At 40.1% G+C, this 27,297-nt stretch overlaps 1 protein-coding gene across 1 annotated transcript; it reads right to left on the reverse strand.

Moving 5' to 3' along the window:
• Positions 1–925: 925 nt before the first annotated feature.
• On the reverse strand, positions 926–16,975 carry LOC137049219 (NLR family CARD domain-containing protein 3-like). The gene is made up of 8 exons (XM_067427689.1): positions 16,921–16,975; positions 10,350–10,625; positions 10,095–10,157; positions 8,056–9,856; positions 7,264–7,437; positions 6,581–6,754; positions 5,536–5,582; positions 926–2,364 (listed from the first exon to the last, which is right to left on the reverse strand). The coding sequence occupies exons 2-8, from the start codon at positions 10,603–10,605 to the stop codon at positions 1,844–1,846; spliced, it is 3,036 nt and encodes a 1,011-aa protein (XP_067283790.1). The 5' UTR covers positions 10,606–10,625; positions 16,921–16,975; the 3' UTR covers positions 926–1,843.
• Positions 16,976–27,297: the final 10,322 nt, after the last annotated feature.

Below are 27,297 nucleotides of genomic sequence, written 5' to 3' on the forward strand. Positions count from 1 at the left end.
ATATACGAGATATCAAGGTTATATTTTAACAGAATGTCCTTTACATTATGTAGGATGATTTTATGTAGTTAACAATGAATCACAAAAAAAATGACTTTTGGAGGGTTTTCACAGATAGGGTCACATATATTATTCTAATTTCATCTTTATTGTACAACTTTTTATTATTTGGGGAAAATTTTATATACACAAGAAGAAATGGTCAGGATCCAAGCCACATTTTATTCATTTTCTTCACGAGACTAAGGACTATTGCACCAGTTTAAAGAATATTATAAATAAAAAAGCAAGAAAGACTTGTAATATTCTTAAAGAATATATTTTTTGCATTTTTTTTATAATTTATCAAGGTTTGTATACTCTGGCATTTTTTTTGTTTCATTGATCTTTTTTATTTTTTATTTATTTTTTTATTTATTTTTTGTATATGTGTATTAATATATTTTCTTTGCTGTATTTTACATGTTTTTTCTTGCAATAATAAAAAAATAATATTAAAAGATTAACTGCACAATGTGTGTAAACCTCCAATAAAGTAATCATTCCATCACAATTCACAAATAAATTATTCAATCAAGTGACTGTGTCTATAGTATTATACACAATTTTTACACAACATAAACTTTTTTACACAAATAAACTTATATTTATTATTATTTAAAATGATTATTGCCCCTGGTTCAGTAATGAACTCTTGTAATCAAGTAGCAGTGGCTGGGACAGATTTTAAGTATCACCTCAAGATGCAATCTAATCCTGTTTACATGAAATAAGCTGCTCCGAGCAGGTTTAAGCTAACAGACCTGTTGCTATGACAGCAAGTCCAGGATGAGCTTCGAAGAACCAAACAATCCGAGATCAAGCCAAATTGGCAACAATCAAATCCAGCTAACTGAGTTAGCGACGTACGAAGAACAGGCCCCAGGTCAGAAACTCAGAACGAGGGTGTGTTTGCTTGGGTAAGCTTTTATAACTTCCATTTGGGGAGGACATTACTAATATTTCTTCCTACTGTTGTGTTGTGATTGGGTAGTAGCCTGCAACATTACAACTTTCCCTCCTGTGTGGCATTTTCACAGCTGAATAAAACAGTGCCTTTAGAACTTTGGAAATACTTTATTTCCTTTCTAAAACTTTCTCAAAGTCATCATGGCAGTGTTCTGAACTTGTAAAGTCCAAACTTGATGTGCATTGGTTGACGTATCATCCAGATGTCCATTTCCAGGTCAGTGGTTGAGATTACATTGGCTCTTATTCCAGGTGCGTATTTCACTGTGAGGGCACAGTCTCCTGGATAAAGGCATATAGGACATGTTCCTTACAGTTTCCTGTACATTTTTGTGGTTTCAAGCCAATGTGTGTATAAAGATTGTCTTGGAGCAATTCTATTTTTTGCTGTGCTCTAGCCAGAAACGGTTTGGTGGGCCTGGGCAGTCCATGGTCATTCACACCTTGGTCCAGGGATGGGGGGCAGAGTTGAACAATGGGCAACTGCTGATGAGATTTGCCCATGATCAATGGGACGTTGATCTCCTCATTCGGGCAGTCCTTATTACCATAGTCCTTTTAGTTGGCATTGAGGGTCCTATCATAACCATCTGTCTTCTTAATCACAGAGAGACAAAGTTAATCCTGTTGTGTAATGGGCACCTCTGGGGCCATCATGTCTGCTGTTCACTACAATGTGTCAACATTTCAGGTTGGTGTTTATTGTTGTACAAGCGTTCATCGTCTTTCTGTGTCAAGCCTCTTATCTTGGATTATCTAGTCACTCAGCACTTGACAGTCACTGATTTATCATGCAGCTCAAAGCATTATGGGTAGAATCTCTACAGTTTATTCGTCAACACAGTTTCACTGATGATCCAGTAAAACCAACATTAAAACCAGGATAGAGTGTGTGAGTGAATGTGGTCTGGACTGTGTGGATGAGGCTCATTGTGTCAGAGACGCTGTAGAAGGATAGAGTTCCTGCACTGTGATCCACATACACTCCTATCCTACGGCTGATGGGCTTTACAGGTAGTTCAGTCTTTATGTTATTGTATCTGAATGAGTAACTGGAGGGAAAGCAGAACAAACTCCAGGACTGATCATTAGATCCAAACTCACACTCATCACCTCGTCCCTTCCTGCTGATGCTCTTATATGACACTGATATAAACACACGGCCACTCCACTCAATCTCCCAGTAACAGCGTCCACACACACTCTCTCTACACAACACCTGTTCCCAATGATCAAATCTGTCTGGATGGTCAGGATACGGCTGCTCTGTGCCATCGACAGTAACCACTCTGTTCCTCTCAGACAGACGGAGGCGTTCATTCACTGTGTTAAGGTCCAGAGTTAGCTTATGTGAATCTGATGGAGAAAAAACATATCAGGGATTTATTACAGAACCTTTTTTGTCTTATGATCTGACAAGGTAATTTTGGACTTTTCACAAATTCATATTACAGAAATCTTAACTTGAGTTACAAATCTTAACTTGATGTATTATCCTGTCTTACAAAATCTCATCTGTAGTTCAGTGCAACTAACAATAAAAATGTATGAAATGTCATTCTGTATTAGATGTTCTCCTAAATGAGGTTCTGAATAAAATCTCCATGGTTTGCCAAACAGATCGGATAGGATACTAAAGTTAAGATCTTTCTGCAATACAGAATCAGGAATTTTGAATCTATAAAGAACTCTTTTTCCTGTTTTATATAAAGTTGTTTCTCATTATGGATTCGAAAACGCACAGGTAATCACCCTATTATTAATTTGATGATGAAAAATAAAATTGCCCGTGTATCAGCATTATTGTTAAGGGAAGCACGTATTCAAAATAAGTTTCCCTTTCAAACCATAGCCTGTAAAAAACAAGCACGACCAAGTTTGTGTGCACATTCACGTCCTTTTGTGCTGATGTATCTCATTTATTTAATATAGGGTGTGTTTGGTTGAGTTTAGTGAAGTCTTTATTAACAAAATTTCGGGAGGAGCATGCGCAGATAATTAAACCTAATTAAACACAAGTGGAGCACATCAAGCTAATGTGTGTGTATATATACAGTGTGTATATATACAGCAGATTTACCTTTTTTTGTTGACCATTTTCATTTTAGCATGGATGGCTTTTCTGGCTGGTCGCCTCACCCGCCCACGCTGTATAGATAACTCAAACAGCTCGAAGCAATTCTACAATGCTAAAAAATTTCCCTTACAGAGTTTTAAGCCATTTCGGCCGCTTCCTAGCCTAGAAATCTAGACGCACCCTAGCGGCAGCAAATCTAATCGGCCCACGAGTGTCGTCTAGCAACTCTTAATACCCTTCTGAGCTGTAATCGCCAAATTCTTGCCGGGCCAATCACATCGCGTATAGAGTCGGTGGGCAGACGGGGCCATAATGACGACGACCAAGTTGCGTTTGCGTGCTTCTAGTAAACACAGAAACTGTCGAACGGTGCTCTTTCGAATCAGCTTTGACTGCGACTCTGGAAGACTTGGAGTTAAGCTTTTCTCTGAGACAACAACAAAGAACGGCACTGAAGTCATTCTTAAAAAGGGAAGATGTGTTCGGAGTTTTGCCGACCGGATACGGCGAATGTTTAATCAACAAGCTCTGTTTCACCTTCGTTGCTCTGGTTTGTGGTAGCTCTATCCTATCGCGTGCAGAGGGAGTTTGAAAGACAACTGTTTATCCCGCCCCTCGGATTGAGCCCTGTCAATGGTGAGTTTCCAGACCAAACATCTTGATGTGGGTCTGGCTTGTCAGGCTAGCCGCTTCCATCACGGTAAAACCAATTCTGATTTTCCGGAATGTAATTGTGTTTGCTATGATTCACTTGCATTTCCGTCTTCTAAAGTCTAATCATTGTTCTAAGGTAAGGTTATGTTAACAGCTGGTTGCTTTAGAAAATAAATCAATAAAATGATGACAGAGTCGCGCTCGGACAGTGTAAAAAGTGCACACCGCAGACTTGCAACAGGGGAAACTACAAAAGAAATAGAAAATTATCTTAAATAATTTGTTACAGGCATCAATCTTTCTTGCGATTGCCGCCTCTGCGTACTACAGGTTTTATTATCACCGTAAATCCCTCGCACACATGGGGCAGTTAAACACTCCACTGACAACTTTGTTACTAAACAAAAAAACAAATGGCAAAGAGATTTTTAGAACGCATCCATGCGACATTCACATCTCGCGCTTCATCTACTACGGACTGCCCCTTCATTCCACCTTAAAGGAGCAGTACCTAATTTAATGAGGTAAAGTATCCCCTGAGGCTGCTTTAGGGACCGTCTGCAAATTCACAGTAACTCACCAAAAGTTTTTTTTATGTTCCAAAGTTTGTAGTACATTCCCACTGGCCAGACTGACTTACTACAGGTGAAATTAACTGGAGTAAAGCTGGCTTGACATGGTCATTTGATAACCATGGATCTAGGGACCGTCTCTAAAGTTACATACAACTTTGGTATAGGGCTGCACAATTCTAATCAAATTTCTAATCGTGTTTACGATTAGATGTTAAGATTATGTAATCGTTAAAAGCCGCGTTGTTTCGTTTTAGCTTGTAAACACAAATGAAGATGTTTGTTATAAAACCTGTGATTTCTGTCCCTCCATTTAAGTCCATTCCCAGTGCCGTGGGCATCATACAGTATTGACGCTAGGGCATCAAGACGGCCAGGTGGGACTGTCCATTTCTCTCAAACTTTGTATCAAAAAGATCCAATAACTATCATAAAAGCATTGTAAAAATAAACTAACTGAGTGTCTAATCCAAATGTAAGTCTTCTGAAGAGACACAATGGCTTGATGAATATATTTAACACAACGCACATACTGTAGTAAACACAGACATTCAAATGATTGCGAGAAACGTGAGAATAACATGAGTACATGCAGAATAATTTTTTTTTAGGTGAGCTTAACATTTACAATTTTAGGAATAGTCATTTTGACACGCTTTCTTCTGTTCAGAGCTCTGGGTTCGGGCCAAATTGCAAGCCCGGAGCCCTCCCCCGGACAGCTTCACCCCGGATTACGCCAAATACGCATAATCTTTACTCTATTTAATTTGATGTAAGTGTGAACTAGTGAATTAACCTGCTAGCAAAGCTGTGCAGGGTGGTGTATTCACAGTTTCAGCTTAAATACAATTTCTGATATTATTGACTGGGTTATTTGAGATGGTCTTTTGTTTTTAAATGTTTCTTTTTCAAAGACATTTATGCATCAGTTATGTTTTTCAGTCATGTGTTCATGTTTTCAGAGACATGTCATGTTTGTATAAATTTTTTTAACAGTCTTAAAATAGTTTCATATCTCCATGATGGAGTAATCAAATACTCCTTTATTTGAGACCTATCAATGATTGAAATGAGAAATTGACAAAAATTTCCATCCCTAACATTATATATATATATATATATATATATATATATATATATATATATATATATATATATATATATATATATATATATATATATATATATATATAAATGAGAACGTGTGTGTGTGTGTAGACATACATTTGTGTAGTCCTGCTGTAATCCTGAGCTCTCCTCCATGATCCACACTACAAAACACACACAGTGACAGGTAATCAGTAAACACACACACACACACACACACACACACACTCACACACACACTAATCCCATAGTCTTCTATATAAAGAGGTCAAAGGGATTTATTTGACTAGAAGTGTCATAGAAACATGAGGGTGGGTTTGTTTGTTTGCAGCATTTAATGAGGCAAGAATAACTCTGGTGATGATACAGTGATTCTGAAATAGCCTACTCTATTCATTGCCAGGCAATTTGATCTATGATATATCTTGATGTAGACTTATGTGTAACAGAAGAGGCAAAAAAGTGTTTGTTCACAGTATTTGTATTTATTCAAGACATTTGTTACGTCTGTTTCAAGAATTTACCACTGAGATGAAGCTCATGAAATAAAATTTCTCATAAAATTTCTGGACTTCTGGATATAACAGAAATAATAAACAAATAATGAAAAATAAATAAATACCCATTTAATTTCTTAACAAAGTACACCCTCTGCAGCAGCTTTTTGTTGAGAATGTATATGTATTTATTTTTTGCATTCTTTATTTGTTTATGTATTTCTTTTATACAATATGACTGGTGGTGATACTTGACTGCATGATAGACTTTGCAAAGCTCTGCAGCAGAGATTGTGTCATCCTGAGGTGATGTTGCTTCATGAAAACATGCCTGTGTTGGAGGGAGCATGGTTAAGCGAGGTCTGCTCGAAGACGGAGAGATGGAGAAAGATTTCTGTGAAAGCCTGTATTTCCCTGAAAATAATTTCACACCTTAGAATGTTTAACTACCAATGTAGTTAAACTACCATGGTAGTTGAATGTTTAACTACCAAAGAATGAAGCATTCAGCTGTGTTGTAGTATAACTAGAGCTAAACCTCTGTAAATTCTCAATAGTAACTTTTGTAAATGTAGGAAAGAAATAAAATGTAACAGGTTTGTAATAAGTGAAGATTGTAATTGTTTTTAGAGTCTTCCAAAACTCTAAATTCCTGCTCTACATACTTGAGTTTATCCAGTCTGTAGTTTGTATGGTTAAGTTTATCAGTGAGCAGATTGACTCCTGAATCTCCTGGGTAATTGTAGCTCAGATCCAGCTCTTTCAGGTGTGAGGGGTTTGAACTCAGAGCTGAAGACACATATCCACAGCCTTCCTCTGTCACCATACAGCCAGACAATCTACAAAGACATACAGCAACACCACGTGACATTAGTTTAGCAATCAGACACACTGACCTGTGCAGTTTGTATTTGTAGCTGTTATTTTTGTATTTTTGTTAAAAACTTGGATGTTTTGAGTGGCCTCTGATTGGACATTGCGTTCAAGAAATCAACAGATATGTGTGTAATTTGCTACATTCCTCAACACTGCAAAATCATGTTGGAAATAGAAACCTTTGACCCTCTCCACAGCACAAATACAAATATGCACTTGAGCATTTGCTAAATATGTTTTGCCAAGTTGTTGTTGTTGTTGTTATGCTGGTTAATAGTCTTCTCATATCCTGATAGCAATCACTATGTTAAGAGGTCTAAATGTATTTGTATAAATATATATTGTCTGTGGAATGTGTAGGACAAGAAAATGTTTGTTCAATGATTACATTCGGCCAGAATGAAGTGATAGCATGTGTTCCTTTAAGTCCACCTATGATTTTAGCATAGTTAATGATTTTAAAACCATTCACCTCATTATCTCAAGCTGACAGTTTGGACTCTTCAGTCCATCAGAAAGAAGCTTCACTCCAGAATCCTGCATGTCATTGTTACTCAGGTCCAGCTCTCTCAGGAAGGAATTTGAGGATTGCAAAACTGAAGACAAATGTTCACAGGACTGAGCCGTGAGATTACAGCACTGTAGCCTGTATAGAATACAAAGCAAACAGCAAAAGTAATGCTTATTGGGTACTGTTTACTGTATGATCTTGGAGCTTTGACTATAGTAATGTAAGCAAAGCTAAAACAATTTTCTCTTCATAAAACATTAAACTAGTAGTTCTATAAATCACACAGTCACAATTTTATTGTTACATTTTCGTTTGCAAGGACTATTCAGACAACATAGTTTGACACCATTGTCATACTGTTTGTATTCATAGACCCACTTTTTTTGCACCCGAGTGGATTTAGTTTAATACAAATTTGATTCTGAATTATCTTCATTTTAAAATGTTCTGAAAAAGTCTAGGCCAGGGGTTGCAAATGTCTGTCCTGGAGAGCCACAGTCCTGTAGAGTTTTGCTTCAACTCTAATTAAATACACAGCAAAACTCTTCAGACTGAGGCTCTCCAGAACCGGGGTTTGCCAACAAGCCATGTAAAATGTACTGTTGGCCCAATTAAAATGAGTAACAGTTAGGGTTGCAAAGGGGCTGAACAATTCTGGTAAATTTCCAGAAACTTTCCAAAAATGTCCCCATAATCCTGGAAATGTTGCAACCCTACTAGCTGTGCAAATAAACAAATGTAAAGGACTCTTACAGTGCTCTTCTGCCATTTTTTATCACAGGCTGCAGTCTCATCAGTGCTTCATCAGATCTTCTGTATTTCTGCAGTTCAAACGTCTCCTGAGTCTCTTCTGACATGAGGAGCACAAACACTAGACCAGACCACTGAGCAGAGGAGAGCTTCTGTGCTGAAAGATTTCCTGAGCTCAGATTCTTTTGGATTTCCTCCACAAAGTCATCTTTCAGTTCACTCAGACAGTGAAAGAGATTAATGGTTCTTTCCACTGATTTCTCCTTTTCTATCTTCTTTTTGATATAGTCAGCAGTGTTTTTCATGGTCTCTGTTTTGAGTTCCAGTCCTGGCAATAGTTCCTTCAGGTCACTCTGATTAGACTCCAGTGAAAGACCCAGAAGGAATCGGAGAAAAAGGTCCAGGTGTCCGTTCTCACTTTGTAAAGCCTTCTTGACTGCAGCCTTATGTAGCTGAAACAGTGGCTTTTTGGACAGTTTCCATGTTAGTTTTTCTTTCCAGGAGAGAAGAAACAGGTCTGCTTTCTCATCTTTGCCCATCAAAAACACATAAAGAGCAGCAAGGAATTCCTGGACGCTGAGATGTACAAAGCTGTAAACATTTCTTGCCTTTTCTTCATGAAATATTTGAGTGCATAACCCAGAGTACACTGACCCTTCACTGACATCTAGTCCACATTCCTCAAGATCTTCTTTGTAAAAAATCAGATTTCCTTTCTCCAGCTGTTGAAAGGCCAGTTTCCCAAGCTTCAGAATAATCTGATCAAATGACATTGCATTGGCTTTAGATTCAGGGTTACCACAGTATTTTTCTTCCATCTGTTGCTGCTGAGAAATTAAGAAACTTGTGTACATCCCTGTGAGAGTTGTTGGTGTTCTGTCATTGCTCTCAAGTAGAGGCTGAAGAACAGTGAGAGAGATCCAGCAAAAGACAGGGATATGGCACATGATGTACAGGCTCCTGAATTTCCGTATGTGACGAATAATCTTTTCAGAAACCTCAGGACTGTTTTTAATGAAGTATTGCTCTTTCTGTTCATCGTTGAATCCTCGCACCTCCGTCACTTGATCAATGTAGTTTCGAGGTACCAGACTGGCTGCTGCTGGTCTGGATGTGATCCAGATGAGAGCAGAGGGAACCAGATGTGTCTTGATAAGGTTCATTATTATCTTACTCGCTGTTATTTTTTCATTTACATCTGTAAATATGTCATCTTCTTTAAAGCTCAAAGGAAAGCGGCATTCATCCAGGCCATCAAAGATGAACATAACTTTACCATCACCTCCAGGAAGAGAGGGCAGCTCTTCAGCACCACTAAAGAAGTATTTGTTAAGCAGACCCATAAGACTGTACTCTTCTTTAATCATATTTAATCTACGGAATGGAAGTGGAAATATGAAGACTATATCCTGATTTGTTGTTCCTTTAGCCCAGTCAAAGATGAATTTATTGACAGAGACAGTTTTTCCCACCCCTGCAATACCCATTGTCAACACTTTTCTGTTTCGTTGACCCGTCTCACACTGGACTTTAAACATGTCATTACACTCGATTGGCTTCTCCTTGGCAGTCGATCGGTTGTGATTTGATTCGATCTGTATCACCTCATGGTCGTTCACTCTTCCTCCAGTCTCATTCTCCACCACATATAAATCAGTGTAGATATCGTTGAGGTATTTCTGATGACCCGTCTGCGAATTACCAATCAATATCCTTTTGAAGCCCTGTTTTAATTTGTTCTTCAGTCTGAGGCTGGTCTCTGTATAATCATGAAGAGTAGCATGACTGTCATCTGGAGTTGTTCCTTTAAGAAAGAGGGAGAAGGGGGGATGTATGTAGAAGTTTGTATGTAGAAGTTGCTTGCAAACATTTTAATTTAGGGTTTAAGACACTTAAAAAAATAATTTAAAAAATTGTAAATTCATGACTAGACACTCTGTTGTATTAAATTTACTTGTATAAGATCTGCTGCTGTTCTTGACCCTGTAATTGTTGCTTGCTGTTATATTTCTCATTTTCATGTGCATGCAATGATTATTTACCTGATATCTCTTTTGAATGCGGTCCAACAGCGGCAAATGTCTTCTTATTACCTTTAGACTGATCTGTGCATGTGTGCACGTGTGTGTGTGAGAGAGAGAGAGAGAGAGAGAGAGAGAGAGAGAGAGAGAGAGAGAGAGAGAGAGAGAGAGAGAGAGCATCACTCACTGGGAAACATAAATTACACAAACACATCTGCAGAGTAAAGAGGAAAGTTTAAGTCAATCACATTACAGTCACAGTGAGTTAAACGTTACCTTGCTTGTGTTTGTTCTCCAGATGCTCAGCCAGATTATTCTGGTTCATCTTCCTCAGGATCTCCACTGTGATCTTCACAGCTTCTTCTGATCCAAAACGTGCTACCATCTTATCCACAGTTTTTAACCTATCTGCATTCTCAAGTTCAGAATTTGATATATGCTCATCATTCTTTAAGTGCCATTGAAACCGCTCCAAATCATCCTTTACCAGGTCCATCAGTGAGTTCATGAGCAGCTCTTTAATAGACGCCATCGCCCGTCAAAGATTCACTGCTGCAAGATGAGAAGAATGAGCAATAAAAGCAAAATATTTAAGCAATCCAATTAAATGTAATTTGGTCTATGAATTGAAGCTGTGACCAGGTCAGGACTCTTAGAGACCCAAGGACCAAATTAAAAAAGTTTCAATGCACACGCCAGGTTACATTAATATATGAAAATTGTGAAGAATAGTTTGCAGTTTGATCAGCAGACGCCAGCTTCATCACTATCGTAGGATATTGTAGGCCATCCTCCTGTACATTTATTTTGCACAGCAATTATACCCTACACAATTCACTCAACTACATCATTACTGCAGGTTGAATGATGCTGGCTAACTAGATAAACATAGTAAAATATGATGCACAGGCATTATTAGAGTAAATTAGCCTATATCTAGTTGTAATACCTAGAATACATAATTAAATATATATATATATATATATATATATATATATATATATATATATATATATATATATATATATATATATATATATATATATATATATATCAAATTTATATTATTATTATTATTATATGTACAGCCTATATTAGTAGTAGTGTTATTATCATATTCAGGTCCTTCTCAAAAAAATTGCATATTGTGATAAAGTTCATTATTTTCCATAATGTGATGATAAAAATTTAACTTTCATATATTTTAGATTCATTGCACACCAACTGAAATATTTCAGGTCTTTTATTGTTTTAATACTGATGATTTTGGCATACAGCTCATGAAACCCCAAAATTCCTATCTCAAAAAATTAGCATATTTCATCCGACCAATAAAAGAAAAGTGTTTTTAATACTAAATAAGGTCAACCTTCAAATAATAATGTTCAGTTATGCACTCAATACTTGGTCGGGAGTCCTTTTGCAGAAATGACTGCTTTAATGCGGCGTGACATGGAGGCAATCAGCCTGTGGCACTGCTGAGCTGTTATGGAGGCCCAGGATGCTTCGATAGCGGCCTTAAGCTCATCCAGAGTATTGGGTCTTGCGTCTCTCAACTTTCTCTTCACAATATCCCACAGATTCTCTATGGGGTTCAGGTCAGGAGTGTTGGCAGGCCAATTGAGCACAGTAATACCAGGGTCAGTAAACCATTTACCAGTGGTTTTGGCACTTCGAGCAGGTGCCAGGTCGTGCTCAAAAACGAAATCTCCATCTCCATAAAGCTTTTCAGCAGATGGAAGCATGAAGTCCTGATAGCTAGCTGCATTGACCCTGCCCTTGATAAAACACAGTGGACCGACACCAGCAGTTGACATGGCACCCCAGACCATCACTGACTGTGGGTACTTGACACTGGACTTCAGGCATTTTGGCATTTCCTTCTCCCCAGTCTTCCTCCAGACTCTGGCACCTTGATTTCCGAATGACATGCAAAATTTGCTTTCATCCGAAAAAAGTACTTTGGACCACTGAGCAACAGTCCAGTGCTGCTTCTCTGTAGCCCAAAAGTGGCTTGACCTGGGGAATGTGGCACCTGTAGCCCATTTCCTGCACATGCCTGTGCACGTTGGGTCTGGATGTTTCTACTCCAGACTCAGTCCACTGCTTCCGCAGGTCCCCCAAGGTCTGGAATCGGTCCTTCTCCACAATCTTCCTCTGGGTCCGGTCACCTCTTCACGTTGTTCAGCGTTTTTTGCCACACTTTTTCCTTCCCACAGACTTCCCACTGAGGTGCCTTGATACAGCACTCTGGGAACAGCCTATTCGTTCAGAAATTTCTTTCTGTGTCTTACCCTCTCGCTTGAGGGTGTCAATGATGGCCTTCTGGACAGCAGTCAGGTCGGCAGTCTTACCCATGATTGTGGTTTTGAGTAATGAACCAGGCTGGGAGTTTTTAAAAGCCTCAGGAATCTTTTGCAGGTGTTTAGAGTTAATTAGTTGATTCAGATGATTAGGTTAATAGCTCGGACCAATGAAATCATTAGGGCGGGCTTTAGACGATGACGAACAGATGATCAACAGTAACATAATCATGCACGGCATCGAAGACCCTTGGATTATATTTGTTCAAATCCTAAACGGAGAGCTTGTTCATATGCATTCACTTTCACTATTATAAAAAAACCCCGGCAAAGATCGTTTATTCCAGCGCTTGTGCAGACAGGGTTGGCAGGTTTTTACAACAAAACCCGCCAACTACTAGCCCTAAATAGCTTCTCGGGAGGGTTCTCTGGGAAAAAAATGGTGTTTTGGGGCTAAAATTTGTGTTATTTTTGCATGGTTGGCTGCTAAAAATCGCATTCCTGGATCTATATATCACATAAATGAGGTCGCTTCAACCCGCAGACATAGAAAACAACCCGCGGGAAAAAACGCGGACTTGGCAACACGGTGCAGTTGAGTTCTGTTGACATTTGACAACTAACGTAATGCGTCGCTTTGTTGCTCTGGTTGGTTGTAGGTCTGTCCAATCGAGGTCTTATCTGGTTCGGTTCAAACACGCCCCATAATTACAGCCCAATTGTGACCAACCACAAATACTACGAAAGGTTAATTTACAGGTTCTCTACTGGACAATGAGTTTACTGTGGGCCCAATAACCAAGAAAACACTTAAGTACTCAAGAGACAAAATGTAACAATTTTATTTATGGACAATGGTTTTAAAACTCAGGGGTGCCAGGTTAATATGATCATGATAGGTACAATTCAACTGGAGATTTGGTAATTGATAATTATAGTAATAATCAGCAAGATTAACTATAAGAAGACTATATAATTATATCAACAAGCATGGTAACATATTTAGTTCAGGGTTTCAACGGTTAATATAGAAACACACCCATTTAATTAATTCTTATGGTCACAAAACATGCATGATTTCATTACACAGCAAACCTCAAAGTCACATAAATAATCAATTCATTAAAAAACACCAATGAATACACACCAAATATCAATCAGATAACACTCATTTTGATAACATTGATAACACTCGGGCCAAATACCTAGCCTTTGTCAATCTGGATAACCTACAGGAGCGTTATGGGAGATAACAATAACCTGCCCTCATACCCCATGCACACACATATGCTCACTTTACAGACAAAAAGCGCCAGGGGACCAGTGTTGGCACACACATTAAATGGGTCTCCCCGGGAATACAACCACTATATATATCTCTCGATACGCAACCACATCAAACACTCATACAGAGATGAAAATAAAAGTGTACTGCTGGCTTCCTTACACGCTACCGGGCGTGGGATACAGCGTTCGGGGAAATCAACGGCGGCTGCCAAACTTAGTAGGGGAAAGCCCCAATACTACAAACTATCCCTCCCAGCTATTCAAGCACAGCACGCACAGGCAACAATCCTCAGCCCACGTCCCGGCACGGGAGCCTCGGCAAGGAACTCAGCAGCACTCACAGAAAAAGCCCTCTCAAACAACAAAAACATCATACCTTTATAGCTTGAGTCTATGATTACTAATTTGACACAGGTTTTTCTCTCTCGCTCCGGGCACACTCAAGGAAAACCCTGTGGACGCCACTGACATCACTGCCCTTATTGGGGATGAGCAGCTTACACAATGGAGCAGTATCAGACTCATATTCTGACTAGAATTGAGTATGACCACGTCAGGCTAGTGGTTTCCAAAATGAGAAACCGTCTCAGTCAAAATACTGTTTAAAAAAATGTTTTGGGTTTTGTTTTAAATAAAAACCAGTAAACACTTTTCCCATCCCTGTTGCAGTTTGCTGTTCCACAATGCCAGTCCCATAAGCACTGCACTATTGCACTCCCAGTCCCATAAGCACTGCAATATTGCACTCCCAATCAGCACTGCACTCACAATAATTTCTTTACAATCATTTGGGGCATTCACTGTCATCACCAACAAAAAGGACTACTGAATAGTTAAACACAAAGTTGTGTGTTTGTTTGAGTTGTGTGTGCATATGTTAATACAAGCAGAGTAAAAAACTTTATTTAATACACAAGCAATAGAAAAAGGGTGTGCCCACACTATGACAATTTGGTTGCTCAGGATGAATAGATTTGTGTGCGATGCATTGCTTTGCACAGCAGGTGTCACTAGGGAGCACACTGTTTCATGAGGTTTCAGGTAAATTAACCTTTTGGTAAACCAATGGGCTGGAAAGCCTCTGTACGGTTCAGGAAGCCTCGTTTGGCCATCACTAACGAGGACTCAAGTGCAGACAAAGAACGGTTTTATTATAAAATAAACATAAATACAAAACAAAAATCCACAATGTGGCAAAACGTATAACAAAAATAATAACTACACCCCAAACCACACCAAATCACGAATCACAGAAACTGGGAGAAAATAGCTGTGTCTCATTTCGTTAAATTTCGAAAGCTGCGTCCTCCGGAGGACACATCCTGAGTAGTATGCAGTAGATGGAGTGTCCTCAATCAGAATTAAACAAGATGTCCTTTGTAGGACACACAGGCAGGAAGTATCATGTTACTATGGCCACACGTCATGCCCTCACGCCAGTTATATGCATGAAAATTATTTATAACTTGAAAATGCCTATGAAATGTTTCTTGTCTTGACAGCAATGTACTGTTCTAAACGTTTAAAAAGCACTAAACAGTTGTAATCCTGTTTACCACAACTATCTATTGGAGGGAATAGAGTTTAAAAAACAAAAACAAGCTTAAAACTAATTACATTTAAACACCACACCTACACTTGCATGTATAACAAGGCATGTAAATCTGGCGGTGGTGCCATTTTTCATATATATATATATAAATGACGGTTGTTAACGTTGACGCAAAGAATTGTGGGTTATCTCCAGCTGTGAAGGGTACACCTCATGCACACTCCGAATTCCTGTGAAAGAAGGACGCATTCGCAGATCTCATTTGGAGTGTCCTTCTCACTTTTTTGAAATGAGACGGCCTTATGACGTATGCAGCCTTCGAATGCGCCAAGAATGCAATCTCTTAAACTGAAAAATGTGATCAATTTACAGAATGTACAGGCACTACATAAAGCATTTAAGGCCACAGCAAAAACTACACTTTGTTCTATAGCTAACATTTCAGTGAAAGTATCAGGGAAGTTGTTTTACAGAATCGAATATACTGTAAGCCTCCCAGAGAAGAGCATGCAAGGTTATTGCAGATGTATATTGCGGATTGTTCATATATTCCATACAAGAGCACACAATTCAGCTAAAGTTCTGCTAAAGGTTGCTAAACTTAAGTCAATATTGTGGTCACTTAGGAATAATTTGAAAACACCTTTATTAGTTAGAGTTTCAGGAATATTTCTAATCTTACTCTTGAACATTGATTTGTTTTGAGAAAAACTTGACTGCCATAAAGGCTATCATCCAATCTCAGAAATATGTACGTGTCTGAGAACTGACACAGATACGTGGTTTAACTGGAGAGACCTGTAGTTGGGTCATCTATAGCAGTTCTGTGACTGGAGAGCGAAAGGTACATTTCTCACTGGATCTGTCTTCTATAAAGTTTAAAAAACCACTTGTGTAAAAATCCCTGTCCGAATTACCTACTGTTTCAGACAAACACCAAGGTCGTGCGGTAATTTAATTGCCAGCCGAATATACATCTCTGAGTTTTCAAGAATATATCACTTTAAAATTCACTGTTTATATCTGTTTTCCACTGCAAAGGACCGTGTGGTTGCGCTTCACTGTAAATTGGATGCTTTTTAAAGATCTAGAATTTTGAAATGCTGGCTAGTTTTTACAAGAGAAATATATTTCATCACCTCTCAAAAAATAAAAAGGAGAAAAGCACGTAAAAATTTGAAATGGGCCGTTATTACGGCAGCAATTATATATGTTAAAATAACAAAGCAGCATTATGTTTACCTTATGTAAATAGGAGGCTGTGTTAACTTATTTCCACTCATTTCCATGTGGAATAAAATGACATTCTTTTTTTTATATATATAAAATACAAGACAGAAAACCATCATATTTAACTATAATGCGCATCTATATATCTTCCTATTTTAATAAAAGATTGAAATAATTCAATAATAACTAGGATTTTATTTTACTATTATTAAATTAAATATGCATTTATTCTTATTATACCAAAGCATATGAAATTTTATTTACAGCATACAAACATATTATTGACCACGTGAGCACCACGTTTCCAGGTGCGCAGGATCACAAAACTCGCTCCTCCACCACAAATGAATCACCATCCGAATGCACAAGTTTTATCAGGTGGCATGCAAATTTATTTTTACGGACATCCATTTGAAAAACAATTCCCGTACAAATAGGGATTTAATCAGTATTTTATGAAATAGTATTTACTAACCATGAATAATGATGATGTGGATGTTTCTTGTTCCTCCACTGAACTTGAACTGTCTTGAGCAGAATTGCTTTAAAACTCATATCAATTCTGCGTTTTTATAAAGGATTGTGGAGGTGGGGAGTTTACTTCAGAACTTAAACCGGTTGGATTGGATTGAAAACTAATAGAACCAGTTTTTCATAAGGAATCGTGACAACAAGAGCTGGAGAATCACTGTCTGTCATCAAAAACTTCACAAACAACATATCTGAAATAACAGGTAAAGAGACGTGTGCTGCACACGCAACATTAAAAGAGGGTGTTTTTTTTTAACAGTGCTGTTTAAATAGAAGCTGGTGAGTTTATGCCCCAAAAACATGGCCAGGCCCACAGTTCAGAAGGCTAATATCAAGTACATGGCCAGCATGAATGTCTTGTCAGATGATCAGAGGTTTGTATTGTATAATTTGGAGAGGTCCTTATCGGAGACTACTTCTCAAGAGCTGAGAAGATCTTTTAGCATAACAGGATCTGTGTATAAAAACTCAGTCCCCATCCATCAATCCATTTCCATCAGTGTCCTTGGTTTGCTTGCAAATTACATAAATGCATTTTTCCTGTGGGCCAACCAACCTTTCTGTCAACATAGTGACTTGAAATCCTGCAAATCTAGAAATCCAGTTTTATGAGTTAGAGGCACACAAGGTGCATGCACTCAAGGGTGGATCCAGAGACCATACCCAGAGAGATTTCTAGAGGTGTGGCCCAATCTGTTTTATTTTTGACACTCTTGTTATTTCTAATAGTACTTGGTAATGTCATTCTGTGCATCTCAAACATTAAGGTAAGCTGCATCTTAAGCATCATAATGTTTTCCTTAAAGGGATAGTTTCCCCCCCAAAATAAAATTTGCCCGAATACAATCGGAGTTATAATAAAAATAAAAGCTTCTTAATGTTAGTGAATGACTGCTTCTGTTTGAAGTCCATAAAAGTGCATCTATCCATCAAAAGTAATCTATGTGGCTTTTTTTTGGGGGGGGGGGGGGGGGGGGGGGTAAAGTTAGTGAGTCACCCCACTAAATCAGTAATAAAATTCACTGATGATACAGAGATGAGGTATGTAGATTGGTTGAGTGGTATGCAGATGACAAATCTCAACATAAAAAAGACAAAGATGCTATTAATAGACTTCATGCGTCACCGGGAGGAGCTTCAGCCACTGGAGAGCTGAAGCACACAGATTACAGTTGAACGTACTGCAGCAAGTTTTTATAACTTGTGATAAAATCACACAACCAAGAATGCTGTTTTCCTAAAAGGCTAGCATCATGATTAAAAACACTGATTTCATACAACAGTTCAGTAAACAACTAGTTAATATTATATGGTTACTCTTATTTGTTAATTTGTCCCAGCTGGGTGTAGTTAATTATCTTGTTTCTATTCACTAATGAATTACTTTGAAACTAAATTCATCTTATACCAATAAAAATACTTTTCAGATGAAAACATATAAAAAGGTGCCCAACTGGCCAATAAGGATAATTTATTTGGCCAATCCCATTCCACAATTTTAACCCTTTCACTCATAAACCATTCAAACATTTAAATACTGAGACGATTTTAACATTCACGATACTTTTATAAAAGAACCCTTTAAAATGAATCTTAATAAAATACTTTATTTGTTTGCATAAATTGTAATTTCAGAAATTACAAAACTATGTGGACCTCCTTTTCAATACTTTTGGCCATGTAATATTCCAGTTGTACTTATTATAGCAAAATATTTCCAAACAACATTTTACATGAAATCAGATATTCTGAATTTAGAATGGACTCAAAATCCAGGGGGCAAAGGTACACAAGGCACTGGAAATGTGCCCGGAAGTCACTGACGGAAAGGACTATTAGTGCACAGTTTTTATGTTCCCCTCTCTCCGTCTAGGGGTCGGGAGAGGAGGAGGTAACAAATAAAAAAAGCATAAAAAGGAATACAAAACAAAAGGCGAAGGTGAGAACATTTCTGTCAGATTCTAGAAGGTAACTGAGAGATCCAAATGCGATAAACTCATTTATTCGACCGAACTGCACAATGTTCACAAAAGTCCAAAGACCACAGGGAAACTCAAGAACAACGGCAGGAAAAGTGTAGAGCGATCAGGCAGTCCAAGAAGACGGTGAATGGCGGTGAGCTGGTCAGCAGCTTGTGACGCAGGGGAAGCAGTGGGCAGATGAATGTCAGGAATCCGGAACAGTGGCGATCTCCCGGGAGAAACAAGGCCGACACCAAGGACCACAGAAGCTTGGTCGTAAGTCGAAGCCTGGTCGAAGCCTACGACGTAGACGGGAGGCTTAGACCGGTGGCGATCGGCTTGGGCCTTGGTGCGCGCACGCACCTGGAGCAGAGTCTCACGGGCTCTACTCCATGTGTGGCGATACCTCTGGACGAAAGCGTGGGCGGAGGGGACCGCGACTTCGGACTCCAGACTGGGAAAAAGTGGTGGCTGGTACCCTAAGCTACACTCAAATGGAGAGAGGCCCGTACCAGACACTGGTAACGAATTATGAGCGTACTCAATCCAAGAGATTTGCTGTCTTGAGGACGGAGGATTCTTAGAGGCTAAACATCGCAACCCTCTCTCAAGATCTTGGTTGGCCCGTTCAGTCTGACCATTACTCTGGGGGTGAAACCCCAAAGACAGACTAACCGTCGCCCCCAGTAAACTACAGAATTTGCGCCAAAATTAAGAAATAAATTGGGGTCTCCTGTCGGAAACCACGTCTATCGGAAGGCCATGTAAACGAAAAACGTGGTCAACGACAGCTACCGCTGTCTCCTTAGCCGAAAGTAGTTTGGCTAAGGGGATAAAATGAACCATTTTCGAGAATCGGTCCACGACGGTTAAAACAAGCGTCTTGCCCTGTGCGGGCAGGAGAGCGGTGATGAAATCTAGTGCGATGTGGGAGCAGGGTCTCGAAGGAACCGGCAGCGGTTGGAGTAACCCATCCGGAGGGCGATTAGACGTCTTACCCATGGCACAAACTGAACAAGCCAAAACAAATTCCCGGATGTCGCGAGCCATACCCGGCCACCAGAAACGTTGCTTGACCAAAAATTTAGTTTTATTTACCCCTGGATGACAAGCTACATTGGAACAATGACCCCATCATATCACGTCGGACCGAACCCCCTCCGGCACAAATAACCGACTCGGTGGCTCACCGGGCGGAGGCGTTACCCCTTCTAAGGCCGACTTGACCCTTGACTTGACTTCCCATATGAGTGTGGAGACCACCACCACTCGGGAGTAGCTGGGCGTTCGGAGCGGTCAAAAACGCGCGACAAAGCATCGGGTTTGATGTTTTTGGAACCCGGGCGGTACGATAGAGAAAAATTGAAACGTCTGAAAAAAAGGGCCCACCGAGCCTGCCTAGAGTTGAGTCTTTTAGCAGATCTGATGTACTCTAGATTCTTATGATCGGTCCATACGATGAAAGGTACCCCTGACCCCTCTAACCAATGGTGCCATTCTTCCAATGCAAGTTTGACTGCCAACAATTCTCTGTTACCAATGTCGTAATTGCGTTCGGCTGGGGATAAACGATGAGAAAAAAAACGCGCACGGCTGCATCTCGTCCTCCGAGGAAGAGCGCTGGGAAAGAACTGCGCCTACCCCCATCTCTGACGCGTCAACCTCCACCACGAACTGTCTAGATGGATCAGGGGTCGTCAGAATGGGAGCCGAAACGAAGCGGCTCTTGAGTTTGGAAAATGCAGCCTCGGCTGCACCAGACCACCTGAAGACAGTTCTGGAAGAGGTTAACGCCATCAAAGGCGCGGCTAGTTGGCTGAAATTGCAAATAAAACGCCAATAGAAATTGGCGAATGCCAGAAACCTCTGTAGGGCCTTACGGGAATCTGGACTTGGCCAATCTATCACAGCCTTAACTTTGTCAGGATCCATGCGCATTCCCTGGGATGAGACAATATAACCCAGGAAAGAAACAGACTGTGCATGAAACGCGCATTTCTCCACCTTGACAAAAAGCCCATTCTCTAGCAACCTCTGAAGCACTAGTCTGACGTGTCACACATGCTCCTGGAGAGACGAAGAAAAAAAAAATCAATATTTCATCCAGGTAGATATACAGAAACTGATCGACCATGTCTCCCAACACGTCATTGACTAGTGCCTGGAAGACTGCGGGGGAGTTGGAAAGCCCGAAGGGCATGACCAAATATTCAAAATGGCCCCTAGGAGTATTAAACGCCGTCTTCCACTCTTCCCCCTCTCTTATGATAAGCAAATCATCTTATGATTAACCAAATGATAAGCATTACGTAAGTCCAATTTCGTGAATATATATGCTCCCTGTAACCTCTTGAAGGCTGAATCAACCATTAACGGCAAAGGATAAGTATTCTTTACCGTGATATTGTTCAGCCCCCTGTAATCAATACAAGGTCGCAGAGAACCCTCTTTCTTACTCACGAAAAAGAACCCCGCCCCCGCTGGAGAAGAAGAAGGGCGGATGAACTCAGAAGCTAGAGAATCAGAAATGTATTTCTCCATGGCCTCCCTCTCAGGTAAAGAAAGAGAGTATAACTTGCCTTTGGGCGGAGACTTGCCTGGCAGTAACTCTATATGACAGTCATAGGGACGGTGGGGAGGGAGAGAAGCAGCCCGGGACTCACTGAACACCTCCTTCAGGTCGAGGTACTCCGCTGGCATGTTAGATAAATCCACCGTCTCCTCCTGAAACACAGAACAAGACAGACGAATGAGCAGAAACAAGACAAGAGGCATGGCACTGATTACTCCACCCAATGACTGTGATGAATGATGAGTTGTGTCCCAGTCAACCCTGGGATTGTGCTTCAATAACCAGGGATGACCGAGGACAATAGGGATGAGAGGGGAGTCCGTGATGAAAAATGTAATGGTTTCAGTGTGATTGCCCGATATGACCAGTGTGATGATGTCAGTGTTGTGAGTGATGGTTGGGAGAGTCTGTCCGTTAAGGGCATGCACAGCAATGGGGCTGGGAAGGGGGTGAGGGGGATCTGGAGCCAGTCTGCGGTCCAGAAAACTACCCTCTGCCCCGGAGTCCACCAACGTCTGGCAGTGATGAGATCCGGTTGCCCACTGCAACCTTCCCGGAAGGAGAGTCGCGGACGAGGATTTCCCCAACGCAGCTCCACCCGACAGTAACCCCCATTCTACTGTCGGGCTCAGTCTTTTAACGGACACTGGTTGAGGAAATACCCCGCCGTGCCACAATAAAGACATAGACCTCCCGTCCTCAAGCGTTCTCTCTCCTCCCGGGAAAGCCGTGATCGTTGGGTGGGCTGACCGTATCATTGACCAGAAACTCCCGGCATTCTGGTGATCTCCTTGTCTGAAAACGTTGGTCACGCTTTTCTAGGCGTGAATCCACTCGCACAGCCAACTCCATGAGTCCGTTAAGATTAGTGGGCAGCTTCAGCGCCAAGATTTCCTGTTGGACACGGTCAGCCAGCCCATGCAGGGAAAGATCCCACTGCGCCTCCTCGTTCCATTTGCACTCTGCTGTCAAAGTCCGAAAGGTTTTAACGATCAGTCTATTTGTTAGAAACATATAAATCCTCCAGTAACCTGAGTATGTAATGCTTCATGATAGCACTGCTGGCACTGTTGGAGGATTACACCAGTAGCAAAATAAGGAGAGAACGAGTTTTCATTCAGGGACATTTTCAGCAAAACTGCATGAATTTTATTTGAAGTGTTTAAAATTAATGCAATATTTTTTAAATTAAAATAACACTTAATTTAAAAAAAATAAAATGTATTGATATATTTATTCTACAACATAAAAAGGATATTGAATGATTTTCAGCAATGTAATGTGTAAGGCACAAATGGCATTTATAGTCCGTATCTAATATTTTTCAATGGGTGTCCCGTAGATGGAAATATGCATGCAAATGATATGCAGATGAGGTCATGCATAGTAAAACTAGGCATTGTAAGATCCATATATGGTGATTTCGGGGAGGAGACAGGGTAGAGAAGCACGTACACACAATCTGCTGCTGGTTGTCATTTATAAAGGGATTTTTGCGCAGGTTCTGGCCTACGCATGGTTTTATAAATCAGAATTTTTTTGTGCATACGCAAAATCTAGCTTTTGTACGTACGTACACATTTAGGAAGAAATCTACGCAAAGTTTTATAAATGAGACCCCAGGGTGGATGAAAGAAATGACAAAGACACTTAGGGTTCTTTTAAATGTGCAGAGACAGTTGTCAGTGAAGAAAACTGCAGTTTAAGACAAGAGTGAGGATAATGAAGTCAGTGAAGAAAATTGCAGTTCAGACCTATGTATCTCGATCAAATGCCTCCAGCCTCGCAACGTTTTTGCAGGATTGGGCAAAACAATGCCATTGACGACCTTCTGAAGGGACTTAGAAAACATGGACAGAGCTGCCTTTAACAGCAAGGATCTCCAAACTTCAAGACACATTAAAACAGTGATGAAATTGAGGATGGAGAGTGTTAATTTCAGCTTGAGAAAGAGTCTTAGTAAACAGTTGCAGGACTACGCAAAAGATTTAACTGATGGAATAAAACACTAGAGATATTGTTCAATATAGATAGACTGCCCATTTTCAAAAGCAACAAAGCAAATCTATGACCCATCCTCTGTGCCATTTATTCGACAGATTTCAGAGTCTTTCTGGTGACACTGACATTTAGTCCTTGTAACCCAAAAGGATTGTATTTTGTTTAAGAAGCCATTAAATACATTCAGGATCTCCTGGACAATGGTTTCAAAGTAATACAAATTAAAATTAGATGCACTGTCTGTGATGCACCTGCAAGAGCAATGATCAAAAAGATAAAACAGTTCTCAGAATATTATAGGTGCGATAAATGCACTCAAAGGGCCATGTGGGTTTCTGAAAGAGGAACATATCCAGAGGCAGACAACCTCACTCTACACGCAAATGAGATACCATGCTGTAATGGCAAGACGGCAGAAAGATGATGTCATTACAGTGTCCCCATTTTTAAAGCATGATTCCCTTTGAGAGGAAACCGAAATGTGCGAATGTCAGCTGGAGAAATCAATGAAGTGACCCAACGGCTGCTAGCACTCAGAAAAGGCATTCCGAGCTGTTTTTTAGAAACCTAAAGGGAATGGATGACATAAATAGGTGGAAGGCCATAGTCACTGGCAAGTTTGTACTAAAAGGAATTATTGCCAACCAGCTGGACGATCACTTTATGACATTCAGTGTTGCCTTGGGTCTTCTTTTTTCACCAAACTTGGCAGTGGACCACAACTGCTAAGACATTTAGCTGATTTACTTTGTAAAAAAATAAATAAACTGTATGCTGATCATTTCATGGTATACAACATACATTTCATGATACATCTACCAGCAGAGGAGATGATTTTGGTTGTCTTGACACTTGCAGCCCTTTCCCATTCTAAAACTTTCTGGGCAAACCCAAGCGACTCGTAAAGTAAGGAAAGAAGCCACTTGTTCAAGTGGCCTAACATCTGATCAAATGTTCCACAGACTCAATCAGTGGTCCCCACAAAGTTCAAAACCACAAGACCAAACAACGCTTTCATTCTCAGGAAGGGGAAGTGTTGCGTGGCCATGTGTTGCTCAGTCTTTTTGTACGCAGATTCCTTACCCTCGGCATGCAAATTACTAATGGGGCTTACGCCAAAGAACAAGGTTGCTTGCCGAGCTCCTAAATAAATGTATTGTTACAGCATTAATTCTCCCGAGTCTTTCTGGCAGAAATACGTTTATTTGTGTACTGAAGATGAATGTAAATTTTATGGCTCAGGAACAGCATAAGTGTGAGGAATTGATGATATAATTTTCACTTTTAGGTGAAATAACCCTTTAAACGTTGCTTTTAGTTTCATTATAATAGGAGTAGGGGTGGGTATTGTTTGGATTTTTTATGATTACGTGCCAAACCGCTACTTTTGAAATGGTGCCTGAACGGATACTTTTTGTTTTGTTTTGTTTTTTAAAGAACCACAAAATGACAGTGGATGACATTAAAGAATGGATTTATATATTATATATATATATATATATATATATATATATATATATATATATATATATTAGTCTTTAAATTGAAAAACACAATTTACTTAAATTCACAGTACAACTAAGCAACCTAACCCAACTACAATAGGCCTAATTTAAAACCTGACATTTTTATGAGCCTGATTTCGACATGATTATTTATAATTGATCAGTCATCACATTTTTCGAGTGAATCCCGCATGTATATGTGGATGGGCCAGTGTATTGCAGCTGTAAGGACGCTGAGGTGGCGTTAGAATCCATGTGCAGTGTTTATTTACAGGCTAGCGCAAACAATTCCAAATCGACAGGCAATGGAAATAAACGTTAGGCTGGCAGAGGTTCAAACACAATAAGGCAGTCCAATCCAAGCAACTATACAAAGGGAAATCCAAAAGGCAGAAACAGAATAAACAGGCAATGGTCAATAACAAGATAGCAGAACAATATAGAAAGAAACGCTCGGTTAACTGGCAATACTTTGCACAGGAATGATGGCATGGCCATGCTTAAATGTCCACCAAACAGGAAGTAACCAATGAAGCAGAGGGAGTGGCACAAAGTCAGTACTCGGGAGAGGGCTCCCTCTGCTGGTGTAGCGTTACAGAAGCGTGTATGTGGCCGCTTGTCACGAATGGAAAACAAAAGTTATATTCAAATTCTGAATATATTATAGACCTATTAATACAAAATAAATAATTATATTGCCCAGACAGCACGCAAAGAGAGCTCCTTTTATAATCAGGAGCAGAACTCTGCGTCTGGACAAACACTTGAGTGGTGAGTGGATTCCAAGTTCAACTCCTGTGATTGGCCAATTCCATTGTAGATATCTACAAACCTGTCTGTGATTGGCTACATTATTTGCCCAAGCGAAAACACGTTGGAAAGTAATAATTTGACGAGTGCAAATACAGATACACACTGGAGCATTTGCTAGCTCCTTTTCGCTAATAATATGCTATTATTACGAATTATTACGGAGGATTACAATATCCTAGACAAGCAGTTATGGGCAGCTTTTCCCTCTAAAAGCAGAAGCAGCAGCAGGTTGGCTGCGGTTTGAGTGAGAAAATTGTGCGCTATTACAGGGTATATACAGCAATCCTTAAGTTAAATTTACTACTTTTTAATATCTTTTTTACTACCTTCAGAATATTTTTTAAAACCATCACGACACTGAATTGCAAGTGTTAATCAGCAACCTTTCCATTATTTACATAGATTTTGACATATATAACATACAAAAAAAGAATAGATTTAGAATCGACAGCAGGAGGAAATCTGTTATAAATCTCAACATTCACAAAGGTTGGTTAAGGAGAAGCATTACTGCATACACATTTGAATTCAATTAATAATTGGTAATTCAGCAATTAAATGTAGTGTTTTTTTCCAACAACAAAACCTGAGCCAAATATTATATTTCTATAACTGTGATAAGTTGTTGAATTTAACAAAATACTAAAAACGTCCCTGGTTACGTATGTAACCTTAGTTCCCTGAGAACAGGGAACGAGACGCTGCGTCAGCTGACGCTACGGGGAACGCCTTCAGCGTGACAGGTGTCTGAAATCGCTATCAAATCACAATCCTACTGACTGTCGGCAGCTGGTGATGTCATCACCTTGCGACCAGGAAGTATAAAAAGGCACCGTGCCAACATGACAACATCCGCTTCGTCTGAAGGGACTGTGGGCAGGCACACCTTGAAGCATGGCCATGTGACGCAGCGTCTCGTTCCCTGTTCTCAGGGAACTAAGGTTACATACGTAACCAGGGACGTTCCCTTTCGAAAGGGAACTCGCGCTGCGTCAGCTGACGCTACGGGGAACGATATACCCACGCCGCCATGCTGAGGGGAGTGCACGCCCCTTACTGGCAGTGAGAACTGCCTGGACGAGTGTTCGCGGAAAGTCTGAACTACTCCCCCTCTCGCCACACCGGCTGCCAGTGACATCATTCCCTACGGTCATAGCCCAAGCTATATGCCTAAGAGAGAACCTAAACAAGTTTTAACTGAGGTTTCCTACTCTCGGCTTGCTCGAGGGCCTGGGACCTACTACTTTCGAAGGAAGGAGTCCCTTAAGGGAATGTGGCTAGGGGACCCGAGGGCGCCACCAGCCGTCACTAATTCGGGAAACCCCTCACCGAATGCCACCAGGGAGGCCTCACCTGGCATCACTTCTGTGGGACACCCCAGCTTGGCCAACCCTGTCTGTCAAAACAGAGCCTCCGGACATCGCTCTACTTATGAGCATCCAGACTGAGGGACTGCAAAGTGTTAGTGT

This window comes from Pseudorasbora parva, chromosome 20 (assembly GCF_024679245.1).
Source record: "Pseudorasbora parva isolate DD20220531a chromosome 20, ASM2467924v1, whole genome shotgun sequence".
Classification (NCBI taxonomy): domain Eukaryota; kingdom Metazoa; phylum Chordata; class Actinopteri; order Cypriniformes; family Gobionidae; genus Pseudorasbora; species Pseudorasbora parva.